General features: G+C 45.7%; 1 protein-coding gene across 2 annotated transcripts; it reads right to left on the bottom strand.

Annotated features, from left to right (window-relative positions):
* Positions 1 to 884: 884 nt before the first annotated feature.
* On the bottom strand, positions 885 to 19,131 carry Cd83 (CD83 molecule). Of its 2 annotated transcripts, XM_036189197.1 has the most exons (5): positions 18,643 to 19,101; positions 18,432 to 18,553; positions 4,659 to 4,851; positions 2,695 to 2,801; positions 885 to 2,463 (listed from the first exon to the last, which is right to left on the bottom strand). In XM_036189197.1, the coding sequence occupies exons 1-5, from the start codon at positions 18,677 to 18,679 to the stop codon at positions 2,335 to 2,337; spliced, it is 588 nt and encodes a 195-aa protein (XP_036045090.1). In that variant the 5' UTR covers positions 18,680 to 19,101; the 3' UTR covers positions 885 to 2,334. The 2 variants fall into 2 exon arrangements, with proteins under 2 accessions (XP_036045090.1, XP_036045091.1); XM_036189198.1 differs by lacking the exon at positions 885 to 2,463 and having other exon boundaries at positions 2,715 to 2,801; positions 4,666 to 4,851; positions 18,643 to 19,131.
* Between the last annotated feature and the right edge of the window lie 1,859 nt (positions 19,132 to 20,990).

Raw genomic sequence — 20,990 nt, 5'->3', positions numbered from 1 at the left:
TTAATAATGTTTCTAGTTAAGTCTATGTAAGCGACAAGGACAACCCTCCTCCCTTATCTCCACACAATAGCTCTCATGTCTACAGAGTGTTTATTTCACTTTGTGTTAATTCTCAGAAGGTAACACACAACACCCAAGCCTACTTATTCCCTTTAATAAAACAAGCTTGTCAAAAAGTTGTGGCATGTTGTCTACTCCCCATTCTCCTTTCTTGTTCTCCTAGCATCTGACATTGCTAGACACCTAGCCCTCCTGTGGACTCCCTCAATTAACCATCCGAACGTATCTAGTAAACGAATAACAGTTCTTACTCTAAATCTCCTGACTGAGGTGGCCCAACTTCACATGGGTCTGAGTTCCTCAACATGATACTAAGTTGCCTGGTGCATTTGTAAAGCATTTGACAACAGACTTGAATCCATTCAAAGTGATTCTGCAGCTTTGACAGGCACTCTGCAGGCAGTCATCTTCACAAAGAGCCTCTCACCCAGGATGCTTTTTACAGCCACCACAAGCACTTTGTGCAGATCTTAGGGGTTAGGTGTCTATTTGAAACCCTCAAATAAAACCCCACGAATCCCAAGATCAGTGCCCTCAACTTCTCATATCGTTTAGAAGCAGAGCCTCTCTTTCGGTGTGCCCCGCCCCCACCCATGGTCACATAGGTGGGCAAGCTGGTAGGTATGCAGCTCCAGCAAGAAGGAACGCCATGTCACAGAAGTCTGCCAGCCATATGTCCCTGCCCCCACCCCTGTCCCAGATTTAGGAAATCAGCCAGAAATCAGCCAGTCCTCAACTACTACCATTCCTTCATTCTTATTTCCCAATCAGCATTCAAGCACTCATCCCAGTGTGTGAATTACTTTAAAGACATAGAAGAGGAACATTCTTCTTCACATGCACACCTTTAATAGCACGAAAGTGGTGACTAAGAGGTAAACACTGGGTCAGCTCAACATTGCTTTTACTCTCATGCTAGTGTGGGTGATGCACACACCATTAAAGGGACAAAATCTCTTTGGGAAGCAGATGAGGAAGGGGACAAGTCCACTAAAGAAATGCAACAATGTAACATCAGTGCAACATCTGAGAACTCCTTCCTGCAGTGGCCCAGTGGCTCCCATGGGTTCGTATCTTCAAGAACTAAACACTGAGCCAGTCTCCACATTTCTCAGAAGAGTTCACGTGGAAGACCGTGGTAACGTCCTCCTTATAACCTTTGTTTGAATTCATGGGAAAGGTGAGACATGACAGGCATTCTTTCAGCTCCAGAACTCTAGGATATCAACAAGAAAAACAACCCAGGGGGGCGGGGGTTGCCACTGTGAACAGTACCTTCAGCTTTCCAAAGCATTTTCACATCCATTGTAGTCAACCCAGACCAAAACCATCTGGTTTACAAGCCAGAAAGTGAAAGCCACAAGTGACTCATCCAGGATCAGACAGACAGGCCTGGACAATTGTGGCCAGACTTCAGGTGGCACAGTCCGTGGTCTGCCCTTCTCAACAGGACACTGCACAGTGCTTCTGGCTTGTTGACCCTATTCTAAGGGACACTCTCCATAGTCACTGGGGCTGCCTGTCAGCTAGCACCGCTATCTAACTGGGCAATCATTTTTTTAAAAGAAGAGAAACACACTTCTTTGAAAAACATGAAAATTCTTCTTCGACAAGTACATGCAGATTAAAAAAATAAACGTGGCATCCCTCTGTACTGCCGCTTTATGGATGTCTTTTCCAGATGAAAAGGCCCTGCTGAGGAACAGTTCATTGACCTCTCATTTCTATGTACACATAATACTCCTTACTAATAGCAGGACCTTCGCACTGGGAAATTATTTGCTAAATATTTCCCACTGGCTCACAGCTTGGCCTGTCAATTTCTGCCAGATGTGAGACATCTGGACTGGTGCAACAAAACAGGACAAATTCAAATTCAAAGAGATGTGTCCCAGATGTAGAAGAGGACAGCTGTCCTCAGAAGTCTGTCACAGGGCCAGCTCAGAGTGTTCAAATTTCCCGTGACCCTGCTCCACCTGCATCTCGCCATAGCTTTTACATGACTGCAATACATTCAAGAGGTTGACCAGATAGCCGCATGAAACACTAAGCTGACAGCCACAGAGAAGCAGTGATGGCCCCATGCTTCATGATCATGTGGTGGTGCTCAAGACCCTGTGGCAGGGAGTAGTGTGGAACCCACTGTCAGGTGAGAACTTCAAAGGAAGGTTGCCATCTGAGGGTGGGGCTCTTTCTTCTCCTGTCCACGCAGCATTCAGGTACACCGATCTGATGATGTGCCCTTGGCTTTGTAAGAACCAGCAGAGACCCTACTCATACTGCTTCTGTCTTGGGAAGGGTCACTGGCCCCAAATTCTTGCTTGGAGAGGTGACTGGAAGAAAAGCTTGTTCTGTACCAGGTTTAGAGATATCTGGAAAAATACTCTGTAGTCGTGCAAATTTCTATAAAAAGCAAAATGAGATTTGAGAAATTAGTTACTGGGGAAACTTGACGGTTGCCACACCATCCCCCCGAGAGCTGTCTGGACACCTCATTTTGGAAGCACTTCTTATACTCACCACCCCTCATTCTTTACAAGCTTTCAATGATTCACGCTGTCTATAAAACCTGCAGGAATCAGTGGGGCCCCAGGGACCACATCACAGAAATAGACATTCTGAGCAGATACTTACGCAAGTGAAAATGATGAGTGTCAGGTAGAAAATGACCAGAGAGAAGAGAAGCACGGCTTCGGCCCTGTACTTCCTGAAAGGTGACTCTGCAGCTTCCTTAGGGCATCCTGAAGAAAGGAAAGGAACCTATGAAGACATGTAAGGACTGGTCTATCCCACTCCACTCCTGCTTCCTCTGGTCCTAATGTGCCCATCCCCACCCTAGTTCTGTCAGTCAGGAAAGGCAGTTGTGGTGGCAGTGACAACAGTCCTAAATGGTTGCTGTCACATTGTTCTGGCTGTATGCCATGGGATGTGTGGAATGTTTACTGAACTTCCAGGGCCGGAAACCACCTTAACTTCTTGTGACTAGGTGAACTCTTAGGTGAGTGATCTCAACTTAAGGACACTCAGACTAGAAACTGAGGCTGGGGAATCTGCCTGTTCTTGTCCAAGGAATCTAGAGCTTTGTCTTCTTGAGACAGGGACTTATATAGCCCTAGTTGGCCTTGAACTCATGATGCAACAGAGATGACTCAGAACTCCTTGACCTTCCTGCCTCTACCTTCTAAGTGCTCAGATGACAGGCTACCTTCCCTAGTTTTTATTGTTATTTCAAACTGAACCCAGGGTTTTCTGCATACTAGCTGAGCATTATACTACCCCCAGCCCCTCAATGGCAGTTCTTAGAGAAGGCCAGAAGCATAGGGTGGGAGGACCAGCTCCCTAGGGTGTTTGAGGCTGTGCCCATGGCACTAGAGGAGAGCAGAAGGGAGAACCCAGCCAGGAACAGCCTGGGAGAAGGACCATGTCCCATTCAGATCACACATGAGCTGATGTTTGGCTTGTACTACAGTGAGATTGCCAATAGGCTTGGCTCACTGCCTAGGCAGGGGCAGGCAGCAGGCATATGATTCCAAGAAATTGTTCCCTGGAGTCTTATGGATTTGAGATTGGATTCAAAATTGCAGTGCAGTGGTCTAGAAATAGATTCTCTCAAGGGTCTATAACTCAATGGAAAGGGTTGAGAGACATTATCTTAGGGATCCCTAACGATGACTGAGTAGTCCGTCTACCTCAGGCACTGTACATAGCATCCTAGTGTAGTATCTCATTAAATTTAGCAACAAACTCAGTGTACAGATGTGACTGGCCCCATTTGAAAGATGAGGCTTAGCCTAAAATAGTGACATAATCAGCTACACACCCGTGTGCATCAGTGTTTGAGATACATCTAAACAGTCATTCCAATTTGACCCTTAACTTGGAGGCAATACTGTGTTGGAGGAGATGGAAGGCAATCAGCTGTGCTCTCCACTTCCTCTTGTCCTTCATAACTCTCCCTGGTTAGGCTATTCTCATTTCTTATCCATTTAGATATTTGTTGAGGGCCTACTGTGTGCTGAGAAAAGCACAGAACAGAGAATTGCCTGAACATGGGGAATATAGGAGTTTAGCTAATCATGCACTGCAAGGCAAGTGTGCAATGTGTCACAAAGTCAAGCAAACCAGGGCAGAGGGCTGGATATTAAAAGGGGTGTAAGGTTTGTGTGTGTGTGTGTGTGTGTGTGTGTGTGTGTGTGTGTGTTTGAGAGAGAGAGAGAGAGAGAGAGAGAGAGAAGTACAGACACTGGTTGGCCCTTTAAAAGGCAGTCATATTTTTGTGATCTGAAGATTATTATCTTAGTTCTAATAGCTTTCAGATATGTGACATGAGGAGAGTGTAACTATTGTGCAAAACCAGGGCCTTATAGACAATATGTTTGCCATTTCTAGCTTTAGTCCCTGCAAATGTTGGGCAAAAGTCAACGCATAGATTAAGCCACATAGAGAAAAAAAAAATCATGACATTCTTCAGAGGAATTCTCTTCCAGCCACAGATGTTTCCCTAAGCTGCACGGTCAGATTCCGGCAGAGGAGAGACTTTGGGGCCCACAGAAAGCACACCCCAGGCTATGAAGAGAAAAGGAGCAAGGCGAGCTCACCTGTCACTTTCAAAATCACAGTGCCACTGTAGTTACGGCTCCCTCCCAGCTCCTGCAGAGCACATCTGTAGGTGCCAGAGCTGCAGACTGTAGTGTTCTGGATCGTCAAGGAATACCTTGTCCTGGGCGCCTTGAGGGAGTTGTTTTGCCTGCTCTGGGGGAGCTCCAGCTTTTCATTGCCACCCTCTGAGAGCTGTGAAGAAGAAACAATGGGTCACACTTACTGACAGACTAACAGGAAGGTCTCACAACTTGTTTTCACAAATCCATCCAAAGTGCGTGTTTTTAAAGCAAGATATGGCAGCCTTTTTTTTTTTTTTTTCATATCTGTGAATTCCAGGGGAGAAAATGATCCACAAAAACCTCTCTAGGGCTATGTTTACTTTGAAACAAGATCAGAATATCCTTTCTGATGGGAGCACTAGTAACCTCTTACTCTGCAGGGGTGAGTAAGTCACCTCGGGACAAGGGCCCAGTGTGCATGCATCACTCTCAGTTGGATTTTGTTCTTGTTCTCTTTTTAAAAAATGTTCTTTTGTATTTTGTTTTGTTTCAGATGCTAACTCATCCCCTAGCTGGTTCTTAATTTTGGATGCCAGTCTGTTTCTTGGAAAACTTTCTAAATCTGTTAAAAAAAAAAATTGCTAGAAAACTCAACTAAACCCAAGGTACAGATGAGCAATGGGTCCTGTTACAAGCACCTTTGATGTTCAAGGTCACAAATGACATAGTAACTGACCATGTTTCTCTCTCTTCTCAGGCAGGAAGACTCTGAGGATAATTGCATGAGGTTTTATGAGTCATCTCAAACTATGTATAGGAAGGACTGTTACAGGTCATCCTGATGGGCTAGCTGCCCAAGCTAGGCAAGCAATTTAATTTTTTAAAACTTATTAATAAATTATATATTTTTAATTTCTCTTGAACTGTCTTGGAGATGCAGTTGCAAATTGTTTTCAGCATCTTCTTCTACTTAAAAATGTGACATTACACCACATTCAATATCTTCTCTCTTTCCCATATATCTCTTAGTGTGTATGTGTTTGTGCATATGTACATGTACATGTTCGTGTGTGTGTGTGTGTGTGTGTGTGTGTGTGTGTGTGTGTGTGTGTAGAAGTCTGATGACAACCTCAGCTGTATTCTTCAGGTGAGACCCACTTTGTTTTTGGCGACAAGGTCTCTCAGGGACCTGAAGCTTTCCATGTAGGCCAGCCTGGCTGGCCAGTGGGTCCCAGACCTGACTGCAGCACTGGGACCACAAGCATGCACCTCTGCTGCATGTGGCTTTTTCTTTTTATTGTGGGTTCCTGTGGACCGAACTCAGGTCCTCAAACCCGCAAGACCTGAACATGTTTCTACTCTGCACTCACTAGCTGGTTTCTCTACCTAAATGGCTTTAGGCATGTCCAACCTTTTGACACCACAGGACACTGTTTACAAGGTTCACACTTAGAGGAATGTGCAATTATTTAAAAAAAAAACAAAACACCAAAATTGTCTCATGATATTTTAAAAAGTTTACATTTTTGTGTTAGGCCATGTTTATAGCTATCTGAGCCACATGTGTCCTTCAGGCAACAAGTTGGACACACCTTAATTCAAAAGCTTGTAAAACAGATTTTCAGTAACAGTAAAGCAGAATATTGCTTTCAGAGCTAGCAGGAAGTCAGCATCCCCAACCAGGCTAGAACTGCCCTTTGCTGCTTGACTGGGGACCAGTAGGAAGCCTTGAGACAAGTGACATCCCTCACCTATCCCTACTATCATAACAGCACCCAAGAGTCCCCTCAGAAAAAGGGACAAATTACCAGACTCTCCATGCCAGCGGCTGCAAATAGTGAATGGAGAGCATGCTGCAATTCTTTAACATTCAGAGGGGACTCTGGGATGGAAATAGATAACTAAGGGGTTGGGGGTCACTCTGTGAAATAAAAATGCACAAGCTCACTTATGTGTGTGTGCGTGAACACAAACGCACACACCCAGGACCAGTGGAAGCCAAGCAACACACAACAAGGCCACCCAGCTTCATCCCAACTTTCAGTGTGTTGACATTCCTGTGCAGTGGGCTATAGAGACATCTGCTGGCAGATAGATGCTCACTCCCAGAAACAAGCTGAAAAGAGTTCTCCTCAGGCTGTCTGCAAACATAATCCCATTTCTTGATAGTCCTTCCCATTTTATAAAGTTCCTTATTAAATAATCAAGAATCTCCAGGTGAAAGCTAAAATCTGGGGCCTCTGGAGATTCAAAAATATAGCAACACTGGGACTGAGTGAGGACTTGGTCCAGCCAGCAAGGGGCTTGCTGTGCAAGCATGAAGACCCGAGTTCAATCCTCAGCCCTGATCTAAAACAACTTGGTGTGGTGGGCACATGCCCATAATCCCAGTGCTAATCCAGTAGAGTCAGGAGGATTCCTGGGGCTTGAGCCAGTCACTGTAGTCAGACTGGGGAGCTCCAGGTTCATTGGAAAACCCTGTCTCAAAAAATAAGGCAGGGAGTGATTGAATGACACCTAATACTGACTTCTGGTCTCCACACTCGTGTACACACACGCACACATATACACAGGAGCATGCTTAAACATGAAGCAATGCAGGAGACAGCTGAAGAACCATCAGAGAAACAGAGAGCCTCCAACTTGCTCTAGGACACGTACAGCCAGTTCCTCATGGCCCCTGACTGTCGGGCAGCGCCTACCTATGTCAGCTGCCACATATGACCAGTCTGAGCTGATTAACCCACCTCAGTCTTGCACAGCCCTGACCAATGTTGCATTCATCTCCTTTTTTTCTAAATCAACCCTCAATGGCAAATACAGCTGCAACAGGCACTTTACGATGACCTGCCTCTGCTTTCCTCCTGGGGAGTTCTTTTCCATCAAGAGGGCCCTCTCTGAGTCCAGAAAAGCCTATGAGAAAGTCGAGATCAAAACCAACAGCACTCCAATACAGGAGCTGCCATATAATCGACGATGCCTGTTTTGATAAAGCAGGCCGATGGTGGCGATCAGAGCTGCTTGGCAGCTACCTGCAGAGGAATTCATTTTGTAACAAGGCAGCTCCAACAGCAAGGAGTACACTTTGTGGTCAGATTTCTATGGGCTTCCTGAACAAGTCTAGCTATTCCTTTCCTAGTTGTTAGCAGCAACTCAAAAGCCAGGTGAGACAGTGAGGGCAGAAGGGAGAAAGGAAGAAAGGAAGGGAGGTGCAGAACAAGGTTGTTGGCGCCATCGCCTGCCAAATTCCGCCTTGCTGAGCCATCACAACCATCGGAATTACAGCCAAATACCTCCGCTCTCACAGGTCTCCTCCAAAGACCCTTTCTTCCCAGTGCCAGAGAGCTATCGGAACCCAAGAACTCTTGCCAAATGAGTGACAGCCCTCTGCTTGATAAGTAACCACAGTTGTGTCGTGTCTTATCCATGGGAATCTGCCCAAGACCTTTAGCGAGTGAAATCACAGACGGAACTGAGCCTGACTATGGAAAGGTGCAATGCTTTTTCCCTGTACATACCTACTCAGGACAGTTCAGTTTCTTAACAGGTGCAGGTTTTCTGTGCACATTGTCTGCCCACCAAATTCATCTATTCCATCTCACTGAAGCACTTGCAACACACCATGACCATGGCTTTTACAGTTTGAGGCACGACAACAGAATGAGTTAGCATTTCCTTTCCCTTCTTGAAAATACTGAGATAAAGGATCCGTTCTTCCCATGGACCTCAGCAATCTCAGCATGAGGAGCATGGATTTTCCTCTCTTTTTTTTTGGTAAGTCACCGGTCCCCTCAAAGGAAGCACTTTACGGTTTTTCTTTGGCATATCCAAACTGGTAGCATCACCAGTCTTGTGCTTTGGGCCCATTATTAAGTAAAATATGGGGGATGTGAATGCAAGCAAGCGTGTCTGATACTAAGTGTATCTGACAGCCACAAAGTCTGCCTAGTAACTAGCGGAAGGTAGCCATGCTGCGTGGCTAAGCTGAACAGAAGAAGGGTGATTCACATCCCAGACAGGACAAGGTGTGAGGCGTTCCTCAAGCTACTCGGAACAGCGAACAAGGCAAACCTTGGGAATTGCTGATTTCTGGAATGTTCCATTTAAGATGTTTACACTACAGTTGGCCACAGGTCAATGAGATGGAAAAAGGCAATGTCATGGATGAAAGGGACACAACAGTCAAAGTCATCCAGTACACCTGGAAATATTTCACAGCCGTCTCCTAATTTCATGTTTGAGGTATATGTAACGTCTGTTAACCTTCCTTTTGTCATTTTAAGATATAACTATCCAAAGGTGGATGGGTGCGGGGAAGACAGACCTTTCTTTTCAGGTGACTCCACCTGAGAAATACTGGATCTCCCCATGACTGTAAAAGTAGCAACCATTCTTGTCCGTTTTACGTGCTCAAGACCAGAGTGTAACACTCTGGTTATCCAGGAAACCCCTTATATAAAACTTCAAATGATTCTCAAGAGACCTGGGGCCAGGCACATGTCCTCTTGCCACGTCGAATGAACCAGCCATGACCGAATCAGCACTGGGGGCTGAAGAAGATGTCCCAGAGGGAGGAGGAAGGGAGAAGGGCGGATGGACGGCCCCCTCTTTGCTTTATTCTCTGAGTTCTTACAAGCCCAGGAGCTGGCGGGAAACCAGCCACCGGCAAGAGCAGCTTTTTACACATTCCAAGTCTAAAAGTGTTTCATTGCTTCTCTGAGAAAGCGTTTTAGGAAATAGTAATTTATAACAAAAGGAGCCCTCCGCTTCATTCATAGCCGAGCATAATTGACGGGAACTGTTTAGTGTACACTCCATGATGCTAATATCGCCATACAACGTCTGAAAGCACAACATAATTTGGGCAAATTAATTTCTCAAAACGCTCGTTCCAGTGCTGTTTTAAATATCCACACTCTGTGGATTAACTTTTATGCTGACAACTGAACTTTTTTATTGAATTAGAAAAAAAAAAAATCAAGACATCTCGTTTTCAGAAAACCTAAGCACTTTGATTTGTCTTAAGGCCTCCAATTTGAATAAATGACCTAAACATCATAATCTTTCTCTGAGACAGAGACTTGACCTTAAGGAAACCACAAGACCTAAATTAAACTGAGTTTTCCCTTTAATTTGCTGAACACAACATCAAGGAAACACAAGTACTAATTTTAAGAGCATGTGAATTAATAGATTTTTTAATATATAAATGATAGACAAATTTGAATGAGGGTAAGCTAAATAAATAATACTGGAATGGAATCCATATTTCAACTAAGAACTATTGTGGCAAATGTTTTTTAAAACAAATTTACGTAATTTTATTTAATTATATGACAATTAGTCAGACCTGGTAGAGCAGCCTGTGATTGCAGCTACTCAGAAGAGAGAGGAGGATTGCAAGTTCAAGGCCAACTTAGCCAACTTTGAGAGACCTTGTCTCAGAAAGTATCCAGAGGGCTTGGAGGCTTGAGAAATGGCACAGTAGACAGAGCATTTTCTGTGCAAGTGTGAGGCTGTGAGTTCCGATCCTCAACCCCCGAGCAAAAGCCAGGCATGCCTGTGACCTCAGTAGAGAGTGCAGAGACACGTGAGCGAGCCCAGGGACTCACTGGCCAGCAGGTCTAGCTGAAATGGTGAGCTCCAGAGTCAATAAAGAAAGCTTGTCACATGAAAATAAGGTGAAGAGTAAACAAGGAAAGTGTCCTAACCCCAGCCTCTGCAAGCATAGGCACAGATGCATGAGTATGTATACACACCACACACACACACACACACACACACACACACACACACACCATGTGAACTTGCTAGAATAACCAACTTTGATTGCTATGGCAACATTACTTACTATTCCTACAGCAAACAGGGAGTTTTGATCACAAACTTGAGGTCTGAATTCATCAGATATTAGATCTGCTAAAAAATGTGATCAAAGCTTAGTGAAAAGAAAGGTTTGCTTTAAAAGGAAAAATAACACAGAGTTTAGATGTTTCACTTACCAATTTGATAAACCACATTTAAGAGGGAGACTTCAAGTGTTTGAAGCTGTCTTGACACTAATCTGATGTATCCTAAGCACACTGGAACAGCTTTTCGTTAATTGCATTTCTTGTGCACTAACATTCATGTACTTTGGTTTTAACTCAATTAAAGTGCTAATATAATCTCCATTCATCATAAAAACAGCTCTTTATAATGTGCAAAATAGTTTGGCTCTGAGGTTGATGTCATAATGAGGATAAAATGTATGAGCATTAAATGTCGGGTTTTTCTGAGTGTAGTTTTATTAGAAAAATGATTTTCTGCTTTGAAATATACTGGGTCTAACAGAGTCGGATTTATGGCTGTTAGTGAGAGTAATGAGTATGGCAGAGGTGGTCTAATCAAGAGTGTTGGCTTTCCAGTGGGGTGGAGGGGAGCCATTCCCAGCCCTACACCAATCCTCTGATCTTGGCTGACTGGCTGAGCAGCTCAAGGTTAGTTTGTACCCATTAGACCAAGGAGTTAGTGACCACGTCTTAGAGAGGTGGTGTGAAGATATTTATGGTGTTGCATACATACCCTAAGTATGGTGCCAATCATATGGAAAGCCCTAAAGATGTTACTTTTTTTAAAAATACACATCCAAGGTTTTGTTCAGCATGCTAAATAGTTCATTGCACACAGGAAGGATCCAGAATATACATTTGAATAAATGAATGAATTTGAGAAATAATGAGAACGTGACGAGCATGTTGGCTTCCAAATCACAAAGCCCGAGCTTCTGCATTAGATAATCGGTCATTTCAAGTCACTTTGTCTCTGCATTTCATTCCCTTGTCCAGCAGGAATAGATTATAAAGATCAAGTAAGAAACACTCATGGGCTCTGGGGGTTAGGAGAGCTGGAGGTGGATGCTGATTGTTTTCCACTCCTGCTACAGTCTGTCCTTCCTTCCAGCTCATCCTTCTTGACTTCCTTCTGGTAAATTATCCTAGAAGTCTCAATGCATTGCTCTAGGAAGAAATCTCATGTCTGTGTATGTGTGTGTGTGTATGAGTGTGTGTGTTCATGTGAGTCCATGTGCACATAAAGACCAGAAGACTGCCTCAGTTGCCCTTCCTCTTTGGGCATCATCCAATTTTGTTTTGTTTGTTTTTCAAGATAGAATCTCTTACTGGCAGAGGCTCTTTTGATTGGCCAGGCTATCTAGCCAGTCAGCTCCAGGGATGTACACCACCACACCCTACTTTTTCTCACTGGTCCTGGGGATCAGATCCAAGTCTTAATGCTTTTAGGATTCTAACTTCGTTAACTAAAGCACCTCTCCAGCTCTCTACAAATAAATTTGTTAGCTGACCACGTCTCCAAAACACCATAGCGTTCTGATTCTCTCAAGTGTCATCTTTATAAAGCAGAAGAGTCTTTTGATCGGGGGCCGGGTGGCAATGTCAGACCTTTTCATTATTGACATCATCAACCATCCTGAGGCTGCCATCTTGTGGTGTCTACTGAATTCTGAGTCCATGTCCTTCACAGAACCACAAGAACCTCTCAAGTCTAGAGGAGGTCTAGTTGACTCTGATCTGACTAACATCCCCTGACCTCAGAAACTAGTTGTGACTGCCATATAATGCAATCATAGTCACTTAAGAATATTCAGAAACTTGTTCTATTAGAAGAAAAAACTTAATAAGAAAAATATTGTTTGGGGGAAAATATGCAAGTGTGTTTATCAGCTACTATTTCCCTGCCAGGAAGAAGCTGACAATAAAATCAATATAAAGATTGGGAAAGATGAGAAATGGAATGTCAAGAAGCCTGGGGATATTCACAAACCTCCAAGCCCAGCTTTTCTTAAAGAAAAGGAACCAGGTAGGCGTATATATGATGGGAATGTTTAAAAAAATAAAATAAATCCAATATATCATGGATATGTCAACATAGTTCCTTTTCTTTAAGATAGAATTGCAATTTTTTGTAACAGAGAGTCTTAATTGATGGGACACACACACATACATAGGCCACTACATGAGGGTGGGATATAGGGAACACTGCCCATGTGGCTCCAGCTTCTGGATCAGTCCTACTCATGGGCCTCCTCTCCTCAAATCATGTACAATCTGTGTACACGCGCGCACACACACACACACACACACACACACACACACACACACACTCACACACACTCACTCACTCACTCACTCACTCACACATTTAGAATCATTGCTGAAGTAGCCAGAAAGAAATTATGGAAACAGTTTTAGCCAGAGAAACCCCTTTTTAGGTAATGAATTTGACTTTTGTCCTGTCTTACATAAAATGTCTACGTCACTGAGATCTCCTGCAAACTTCTCCTTTTTCCATGCTGTGACACCACTAAGAATAAACCCAGGAAACGCAGTGCTCACGTGATTCAAGTTCCCCCTTGTATTCATGGAAAGCACGTGGGTTTTGTTGGTGGTGGTCGTGGTGTTTCTCTTCAACTTTCAGCAGCCCTCTTCCTATCCTCCAAAAGACATGACCAATGCCATGTTCAGCCATGTTCAGCTATACCCGAGACCTCAACAAGCCACCATCCTAATCTGGCTGAGACTTCCTCCATCCCCTCTGAGGTAGCCTCGTCCTTCCTTGACCACACAGACAGAAATGGTGATGGAGCAAATCCAAGCAAAGATGTGCTCTAGCCTTTGATGAGCTAACCTTATGGGAATTTCAGTGCAGTAAAAAAATATAGGCTCCCAAATGTTTACCTTCTCAGATGAGTTACGATCTTCCCATCACCATGAGAAATGTGCTCTTTCCTTAGATTTGTATGACATCATTTTCTGTGCTAAAAACCCTTCAATGGTTCACTACGGCTGTGAAAGTATGCCCTGGACTCATTATCACTGGACATTCAAGTCCTTCACATTCTGTCTCCATCCTGGGTCCCAGCATTGTCTCTAGGTTTACCTGCCATACCATTTTCCTTTCTGGATCACTAGTTACCTCAGTTGCACCAAAGATGCTTTGTAGTATACTTCTATGGCCTTGCTTAAGATGTTACTCTGGAAATGTTTGCTTTGTCGCTGACTGTGGGTATGAGTGTGTACATGTGTGTGGACATCAGATGTCTTCCTCTATCACCCTCCTTCTTGTGTGTCAAGAGAGGGCCTCCCAAAGAACTTATGGATTTGACTAGGTTGCCTGCCCAATGAACTTCAGAGATCCGCCTGTCTCTGGTCATCTGCACTGGTGTTACAGACCCTAGTCATCAAAGCTGCTTTTTTTTTTTAACTGTGTGATGGGGCTCTAAAGCTAGGCTCTTTACTGACTGAGACGTTTTCTCCATGTTGATTTTGGGAGAGTTATCACCAGGTCCAGGACTTAGCACATCCTTGTGTTACAATAATGGTGTAAATATGAAAGACATCCAAAACCCAACTTCATGTTTTCATAGTTTGAGCTAAAATTGATTTCTCCAAGGCAAGGAGGGCACATGCCTATGGGGACAATAGTATTTTTCTTTGATTCTAATGTACATACGGTTTTCATATTTCAGATTTTCAGTCCTTCTAAATTTAATATGGAAATGTTTCCTTTTCTCCCAAAAACATGTTGTTAGATTGCCTCTGAGAATCAAGGAAACTCAACAAGTGGTACCTATTAGCTCATGGGTAGGCCCCTCAGGACAGCTTCACCTCTGACTCCTCTGCTCTTTTCAGAGGCCTTGCCCTTGGAGCTCAGCATCACACACTGGTAGAGGCAGGAAATACTCACTAAGAGTGACTAACATCCAGAGGAGACCCCAACCTAATGAGTTAAGGTCAATACACTGGTGTGGTGCCTGGCTTGAGCTGTCAGATGGCCTGCTTTCCGGCAGTGCCCTCACATGAGTGTCAGAACCAGAACCCAGCACTGGACCAGACCGCCCACAATCTACCCTAGCCAAGGCTTTTCTAACCCCTAAAGTCAAGTGTGACCCATTCTCTGAAGTCACTGTCTCATTTCCCCTTTCTCCCTTCCTTTGACAGTTTGACAGTCATCTAAGTAGAGCACATCTTGTGACGCCACCCCCGCAGCATCACCCAGAGGCCCCAATAGATATCCCCTTTCATTTTGCCTCACTGTAGGTTGTCAGGGCTCCTAGCATGACCCAGGACGGCGCTGTATCTGCAGAGAAAATGACTCCTTCTCATTAGCAGAGAAGGACACTGACCATGGCCAAAGCTGTCTACCTGGAGCTGTGTTCTCTCTTCAGACCTACTACAGTTTCATGAATACAAGCACAGCACACTGACACTCTGCAAGGTACAGACACAGCCCCTCACACAGAGCCTTGTATTCAGCTCTGTCCTCTGAAACCACAACGTAAACAAACACCATGGTCATCAGCAAAAGCATGATGGATCAAAGCGTATTTGCTGCCTGTGTTCTCAAACTACCTCCTCCTACCCAAGCTGTAACCTATCAGAACTTTAAAAACTAAATTGAGTTACAATGGAGATAACGTATTGATTTTTCTATTTCTTTTCCATCATCCATTCTACTTTAAAAGGTAAGGAGAGAAGGCATCTTCAGGGGTTCCCGTCAGGAGGACACTGGCCCACAGAAGGAAGAACTGAGCTAGAGGCCCCTGGGTTGGTGCTGTCTGCATTTGGCCTTTGATCTTCTGTGCTTATCACCATTGAATCCCGCCAGCCTCCCCATCACCATGTCTTAGAAACAACAAGTAAAGTCGGATACGGCCGATCCCCCAGTGTTTATACTGGCACTAACTGAATTCCATCTGCTTGGAGTTTATGGTAAAAGGCAAATGATGTTTTTAAGGTATGGCTCGCAGGAGTCCTTTCTTAGCCATCAGTCTAACTGGCTAGTGGCATGATGTTCTATGGGACCCAAGGACTAATGGTAAGTGGAATTTTAAGACGTGTGTCGCTGTGACCACCATTGTGACAGGCAGAAGGCCTGTAAGAGTGTGATTCAGCGTAACAGACAGTGAAACTTCACTTCAAGGGGCTCTGCTCTCTCTGCACTAATCCTACACACAGGAAACAATGCCAGGACAGAGACCAGGAAGGGAGGTAAGAGCTGGGCTGGCTTTTGGTTCTGAGTTTAAATCCCCTACCTCACAGCTCCCCCAGAACATTTTACAAGAAAACCATGCAGAAAAAAACAAAAACGAAAAACCCAAGACACTCATCCACAAAATGAGGCTTTTTGGTATCTTGCCACTGGCCATATTTCTAGAACTCTCTATCCATTTTTGTCATACAAGCAACAACAATGCAAGCCTTTTAATTTGGGGGCTGAAAAATAACAGCTATGATGGGAAAGTCCCGGAAGAAGTAATACATACCGATTCCAAGGCACTTGTCTAGTGGGTTGGCATTGTACCTGAGGCTCTTCTAACCACAAAGCCCGTGGGGAGGGGATGAGACTAGACAGATACCGTCCCTTTTATCATTAGCACTTCTCTCATATTAAGCAAGCACTCTACCACCCCCCTCTTGGTTTTTTTTTTTCTAGAAAGAATTTTTAAGAGACCTTCAGGCCAGACCTTGCAAGAACTATGTCTAATAAACAAGCACATACATTACAGAGTTACATCATCTGCCGACATCCAAGGAGAGGTCAAAGGCTAATTGCTATGATTTACTGAACCATTCCAAACGACCCTGTGCGAGAAGATTTAACTTGACAACTGTTTGAACTTCACAGTCTGAAATTTCATCTACTTGTTTCGTGAGTACTTTTTAATTACTCCCCTGGGGATATTAATGATGCTTTCTTTTTTTAATTACAGTCTGGGAGGGATCCTGGTTTCCTGTTTGCTCCCTCCTTGAGGTGGCTAAGTCCACTGTCTGACTGGCTCAGGGACACTTTGCTTTTCTTTACCCAAAGTAATCAAAGTAGAAAATCAAGATATCAAGACAGTCTAACAAGCCAAGATCTGGAATCTGACAGCTTGGGTCAAAGCCCCCTTACTCCACTCCCCCCGGGCTCTGTCTCTTCATCAGGAAGTAGAAACAGGCATATTTCTGGCCTCTTAAGCCCACACTGATCCAGAAGACAGAGGTAGGTAATATATGTAAATATTTATTCCCACAGTCTGGCATATGGTGAGCCCTCAGATATTGTTTTTACAATATTTTTAAAGCACTGTTGTTTTGACTACAATTTTGGACTCCTGTTCTCCGAGCTCACAGTGAAGAGAGCAGAAACAAGACACAACAGGACCCCCCCACTCATCCACCCCCCACTCATCCCCCCCACTCATCCCCCCCACTCATCCCCCCCACTCATCCCCCCACTCATCCCCCCACTCATCCCCCCACTCATCCCCCCACTCATCCCCCCCACTCATCCCCCCCACTCATCCACCCCCCACTCATCCCCCCACTCATCCACCCCCCACTCATCCTCCCCCCACTCATACCCCCACCACTCATCCCCACCACTCATACCCCCACCACTCATACCCCCACCACTCATACCCCACTCATCCTCCCCCACTCATCCACCCACCCACCCCCACTCTGTCCTAGAACGTTCTACACAGCAGTGTCCTGAGGTCTCCACGGTGCCACCTCCCTCACAGTCCCACTTAGATCCAGTAACAGGGTAGACACTGGGTGCTGAACATAGAGCAGAAGTGCTGGTGCAATAGTCCTCATCGGGAATTGACAATCCATTGGATTGACTGGTTTGGTTTTTGCTTTGATGCTAAGCAAGCCCTGTACCACTGAGCTACCACCCTCCAGCCCAGGCAATTGGCTAAAGTGGTTAAACACCACACACACACACACACACACACACACACACACACACACACACACACACACACGTCCGCTCTGTGCTGCCTTGCATGTTTAAACTCCCATTCATACTACAAGTTCACATCGAATCTTGCATATTGGGAAGACAGCCCTGCGTTTTGTGGAAACTGAGAATAAACAGAGGCTTCCTCAGAGGTAAGTCAGCAAATCAGAGAGCCACCCCTGGGGATTTAATTCATTTGTCTTAAAATGGAGGTGGCCTGGCTCAGAACCTCACTAAAAGATGGGTAAAGATGGGGTGCAAAGGCCAGCTCTATTAAATGGCAGCAGCTGGACTTTAACATACCCCAGGAATTACAGTTTTGGAGTCTTGAGATCTCGCTGAAAGGAAACCTTTCAAATGCCTTGCCTTGTGTAACTCAATTTCCCACCACAGGGACAGAGATTCATTCTCTGCTCTCTGGGCCTTCAGCTCCAGCACATTCCTATGGAAGTCCTCATTCATGGCGGGACTCCTCAGGGGCTGCCAGAGAAAGCAGAAGCAAGGTAGGGGACTAGCAGTGGCATGCCTTGGCTGAAAAGAGATGACCACTCCTAACTACCTCCGGTGGCCAGCCTAAGTCACTTGAGACCTCCTTCTCAAGAGTTCCTCCCTCCTCTATTTGAAAGTATCATGGTCACAAGGCACAAGAAATAGGAGTCTGGGGACATGCTTCCTATCCCAGTCCAAATCTAGGCCCACGTTGCTTTTCCTGCAGCCTCCACAGGTGCCCTGCGGCACGGATCCAATGCCGTGCAAACCTCTAGGGGGTTCATTCACGCCAAGCCGCCTTTGATCATGATCTGCTAGGAACTAATTTAAGGGGACTTGCGCTCTGAATGCGGATGCAGATGAAGCCCAGTGGGAGAAGGTGGGGTATCCGAACAGCTGGAGTCCCCAACCCGGGGTCCCGAGAGACCCAGTCCCTCGGCTGTCTGCTTCCGCTGTCCCCCGTAAGAAACCGGCTCAGACCCGGGCCTCGCTTACCTTGGCCCAGGACACCTCGTAAGAGAGCTGCGGGTCCCAGGGCGCTGTGCACGGCAGGTCAGCCGTCTCGGAGCAAGCCACCGTCACCTCCCGCATCGCCACCGCGGGCGCCAGGCTGCAGGCTGCAAGAGAGAGGAAGAGACAGAGCGGCATAAGCCAGGCCACCGAGGCGGGGTCGCAGGCAGGTGGGGCGACGGGCTAGGGGCCGTACCGCAGCCGAGGAGCAGGAGCTGGAGGCCTCGCGACATGACTGGAGCGCTGCGCCACCGTCCAGGCCGCCCTCCTGGGCGCGCGCCGCGTTCTTGTACCGGCGCTCGGGACTTCCCCACGCGCCGGCCCCGGGGACTCCCCAGCCGGAGGAGGCGGGTGGCCGGGTCCCCGCCCCGCGCACGCGTCCCCAAGTCCGCGTCGCTGCTGCGGCTGGTCAGCGGCGACAAGCCGTTCCGCGGAACGGCCCCGCGCCCTGCGGCTTCGGAAGCTGCGATGGCACGCGCAACACCGGCTCGATGACCCTCAAGCCCAAGCCAGGAACCAGGCCATCGAGCCGGTCATGCAGGTTCAGAGAGAGTGGGCAGCTTCCTCTAAAGCCCAGGACTGTGGCGCCGTTGCTCCTCTCCAGATTTTGTGATAGGGGCAGACACACTAGACTTCCATTGAAGTGGCATACGCCTGCAGTCCTTGGCTCTCTGCCTTCTTTCCGGGTTATCATTCGGCCTTGTTTACATTGTTTGAACAAAGGAGATCTTTTTATACTAAAGCATTAATTACATGCATGCGCATAAGTATTTTAGAATACAATGTCTAAACGAAGATTGAGTCCATCTCCGTACACCCTCTCTCCAAGTCACAGGGACTATGGAGAAGTGGGTGGGGGGAGCAGAAAGATTTTAAGAGCCGGAGGTCTGGAAGGATCAGAGCGACACAGTGTCTTCAGGACATGACACCGGATACTCTTGAATTCACAGCAGCGATGATGATCTGCACAAGACCAAGGCGATCAACCTTTCAGCACGGCAGGGAGAAGGAATCACAAGCTCCCACCCCTAACTGAGGAACCATGGACAGTTGACGGCTTCTGGGCAAGGGAGAATGGGTTTTCTTTAAGGTATCCACTCTCTCCCTGCAGGTCAACCACTCTCCAGTGGATACCCACATCCAGAAGTATATGGACACCACAATTAGGTTATTTTTAAAAACAGTCACCTCTAACCCATCCAGAAGCAACCGCTTTGGTGTACTGACTTCCATGCCTAAGTACAGGTTTCAATGGCTTACCTTTCTTACCCTTCCTACTTTTTGTCTTGTGTTAGCTTCGTTTATGAGCAGTTTCACTATATTAAAAATAATTCCAGCAACTGCTTAGTGGCTGTGCCGTATTCCATTGGGACACAATTTAGAACCCATTAGATAGTATTGAGTACTTGGTGGCTTTTTTATTTTATTATTTTTTCCTTCATATATGAATGCATTTTGTTTTTGTCAAGTCTACCTCCCACTCCCCAACTCCAACTTGTCCCAGGTCCCTTCCTCCATTCCCCTGCCAACTTCATGTTCTCTCTCTGTACCTCTCCTCACGGTCTCTGGCTCTCAACTTCACCCTCATCTCATTCTCTCACTCTCTCTATGTATGTGTGTATGTATGTGTGTGTGTATGTATGTGTGTGTATGTATATACATGGATATATATATATATATATATATATATATATATATATATGTATATATATATATACACACTTTTCATGTGTGTGTGTGTGTGTGTGTGTGTGTGTGTATAAAAACCTGAGTCCAATTAGTGCTGCCACGTGCATGAGGTGTAGGTCTGTGCACTGGAGCATGACAAACTACCAGGACCCCCACTTCTGAAGAAAACTATAGGATGCCCACTTATGCCCAGGTATAAAATAGTAGGAGGGATATTCTCCCTAAAAGTTTGCTTCAAAGGCACAATTGGCCTTCCTGGACATGCACCCCAAACCATTTCAGGCAGGATCAGCCTCCCCCCTCTCCTACTGGACATAACTAGAGCGTGATTGAACAAAACCTAAGTTTGAGGGACCTTGAGGGAAGATAAACTTACTGCAAAGCTCTGAGTTATGTGTGTGTACAGCTTGATGTGTTGTCCTAGGCTGCCGACGAGTTGTCTAGGGGAGGGGAGGTATGCACCGTAGTGTGGGTGAAGATCTCAGGCTGCCAGGTGCATTATTAGAAGAGGGTGGGTGCATAGCCCAAACCAAGTAGAGGCAAGGTGGCTACGCCTCTGCTGGCCTTCCACATAGAATCATGGCATCGAGCACACCAGTGTACAATTAATTCCAAGGACTGAAACATCCCCAATATGTTTGAGATCCTCTGTGTACCAACCCACTAGAACTCACGCCTGGCTGTGACTTCTGCCTTTTGATTCTCCCTCATTAAACACAGGGCTATAGGGAGCAGAGGATGCTCTAAGCCTGTGGCTGAGCAGCCGCTGCTCTCCAAATGATAGAGGTTGACCAGCCTTTTCACAGGGGTCGCCTAAAACCATCACAAAATACAGATATTTACACTACAATTTAT

The sequence above is a fragment of the Onychomys torridus genome, chromosome 5 (genome assembly GCF_903995425.1).
Source record: "Onychomys torridus chromosome 5, mOncTor1.1, whole genome shotgun sequence".
NCBI classification, from domain to species: domain Eukaryota; kingdom Metazoa; phylum Chordata; class Mammalia; order Rodentia; family Cricetidae; genus Onychomys; species Onychomys torridus.
The sequence above is the reverse complement of the archived record's forward strand: the minus strand, read 5'-3'. Positions and strand labels throughout refer to the sequence as shown.

Excerpts from the sequence above, each read along its gene's own strand:
- Cd83 (XM_036189197.1), bottom strand. The coding sequence starts at position 18,679 with ATGTCGCGAGGCCTCCAGCTCCTGCTCCTCGGCTGCG. Across the intron at positions 18,554-18,642 it reads GCTCCTGCTCCTCGGCTGCG|CCTGCAGCCTGGCGCCCGCG; the intron begins GTACGGCCCCTA and ends TCTCTCTTGCAG. Across the intron at positions 2,464-2,694 it reads CACTCATCATTTTCACTTGC|AAATTTGCACGACTACAGAG; the intron begins GTAAGTATCTGC and ends TGCTTTTTATAG.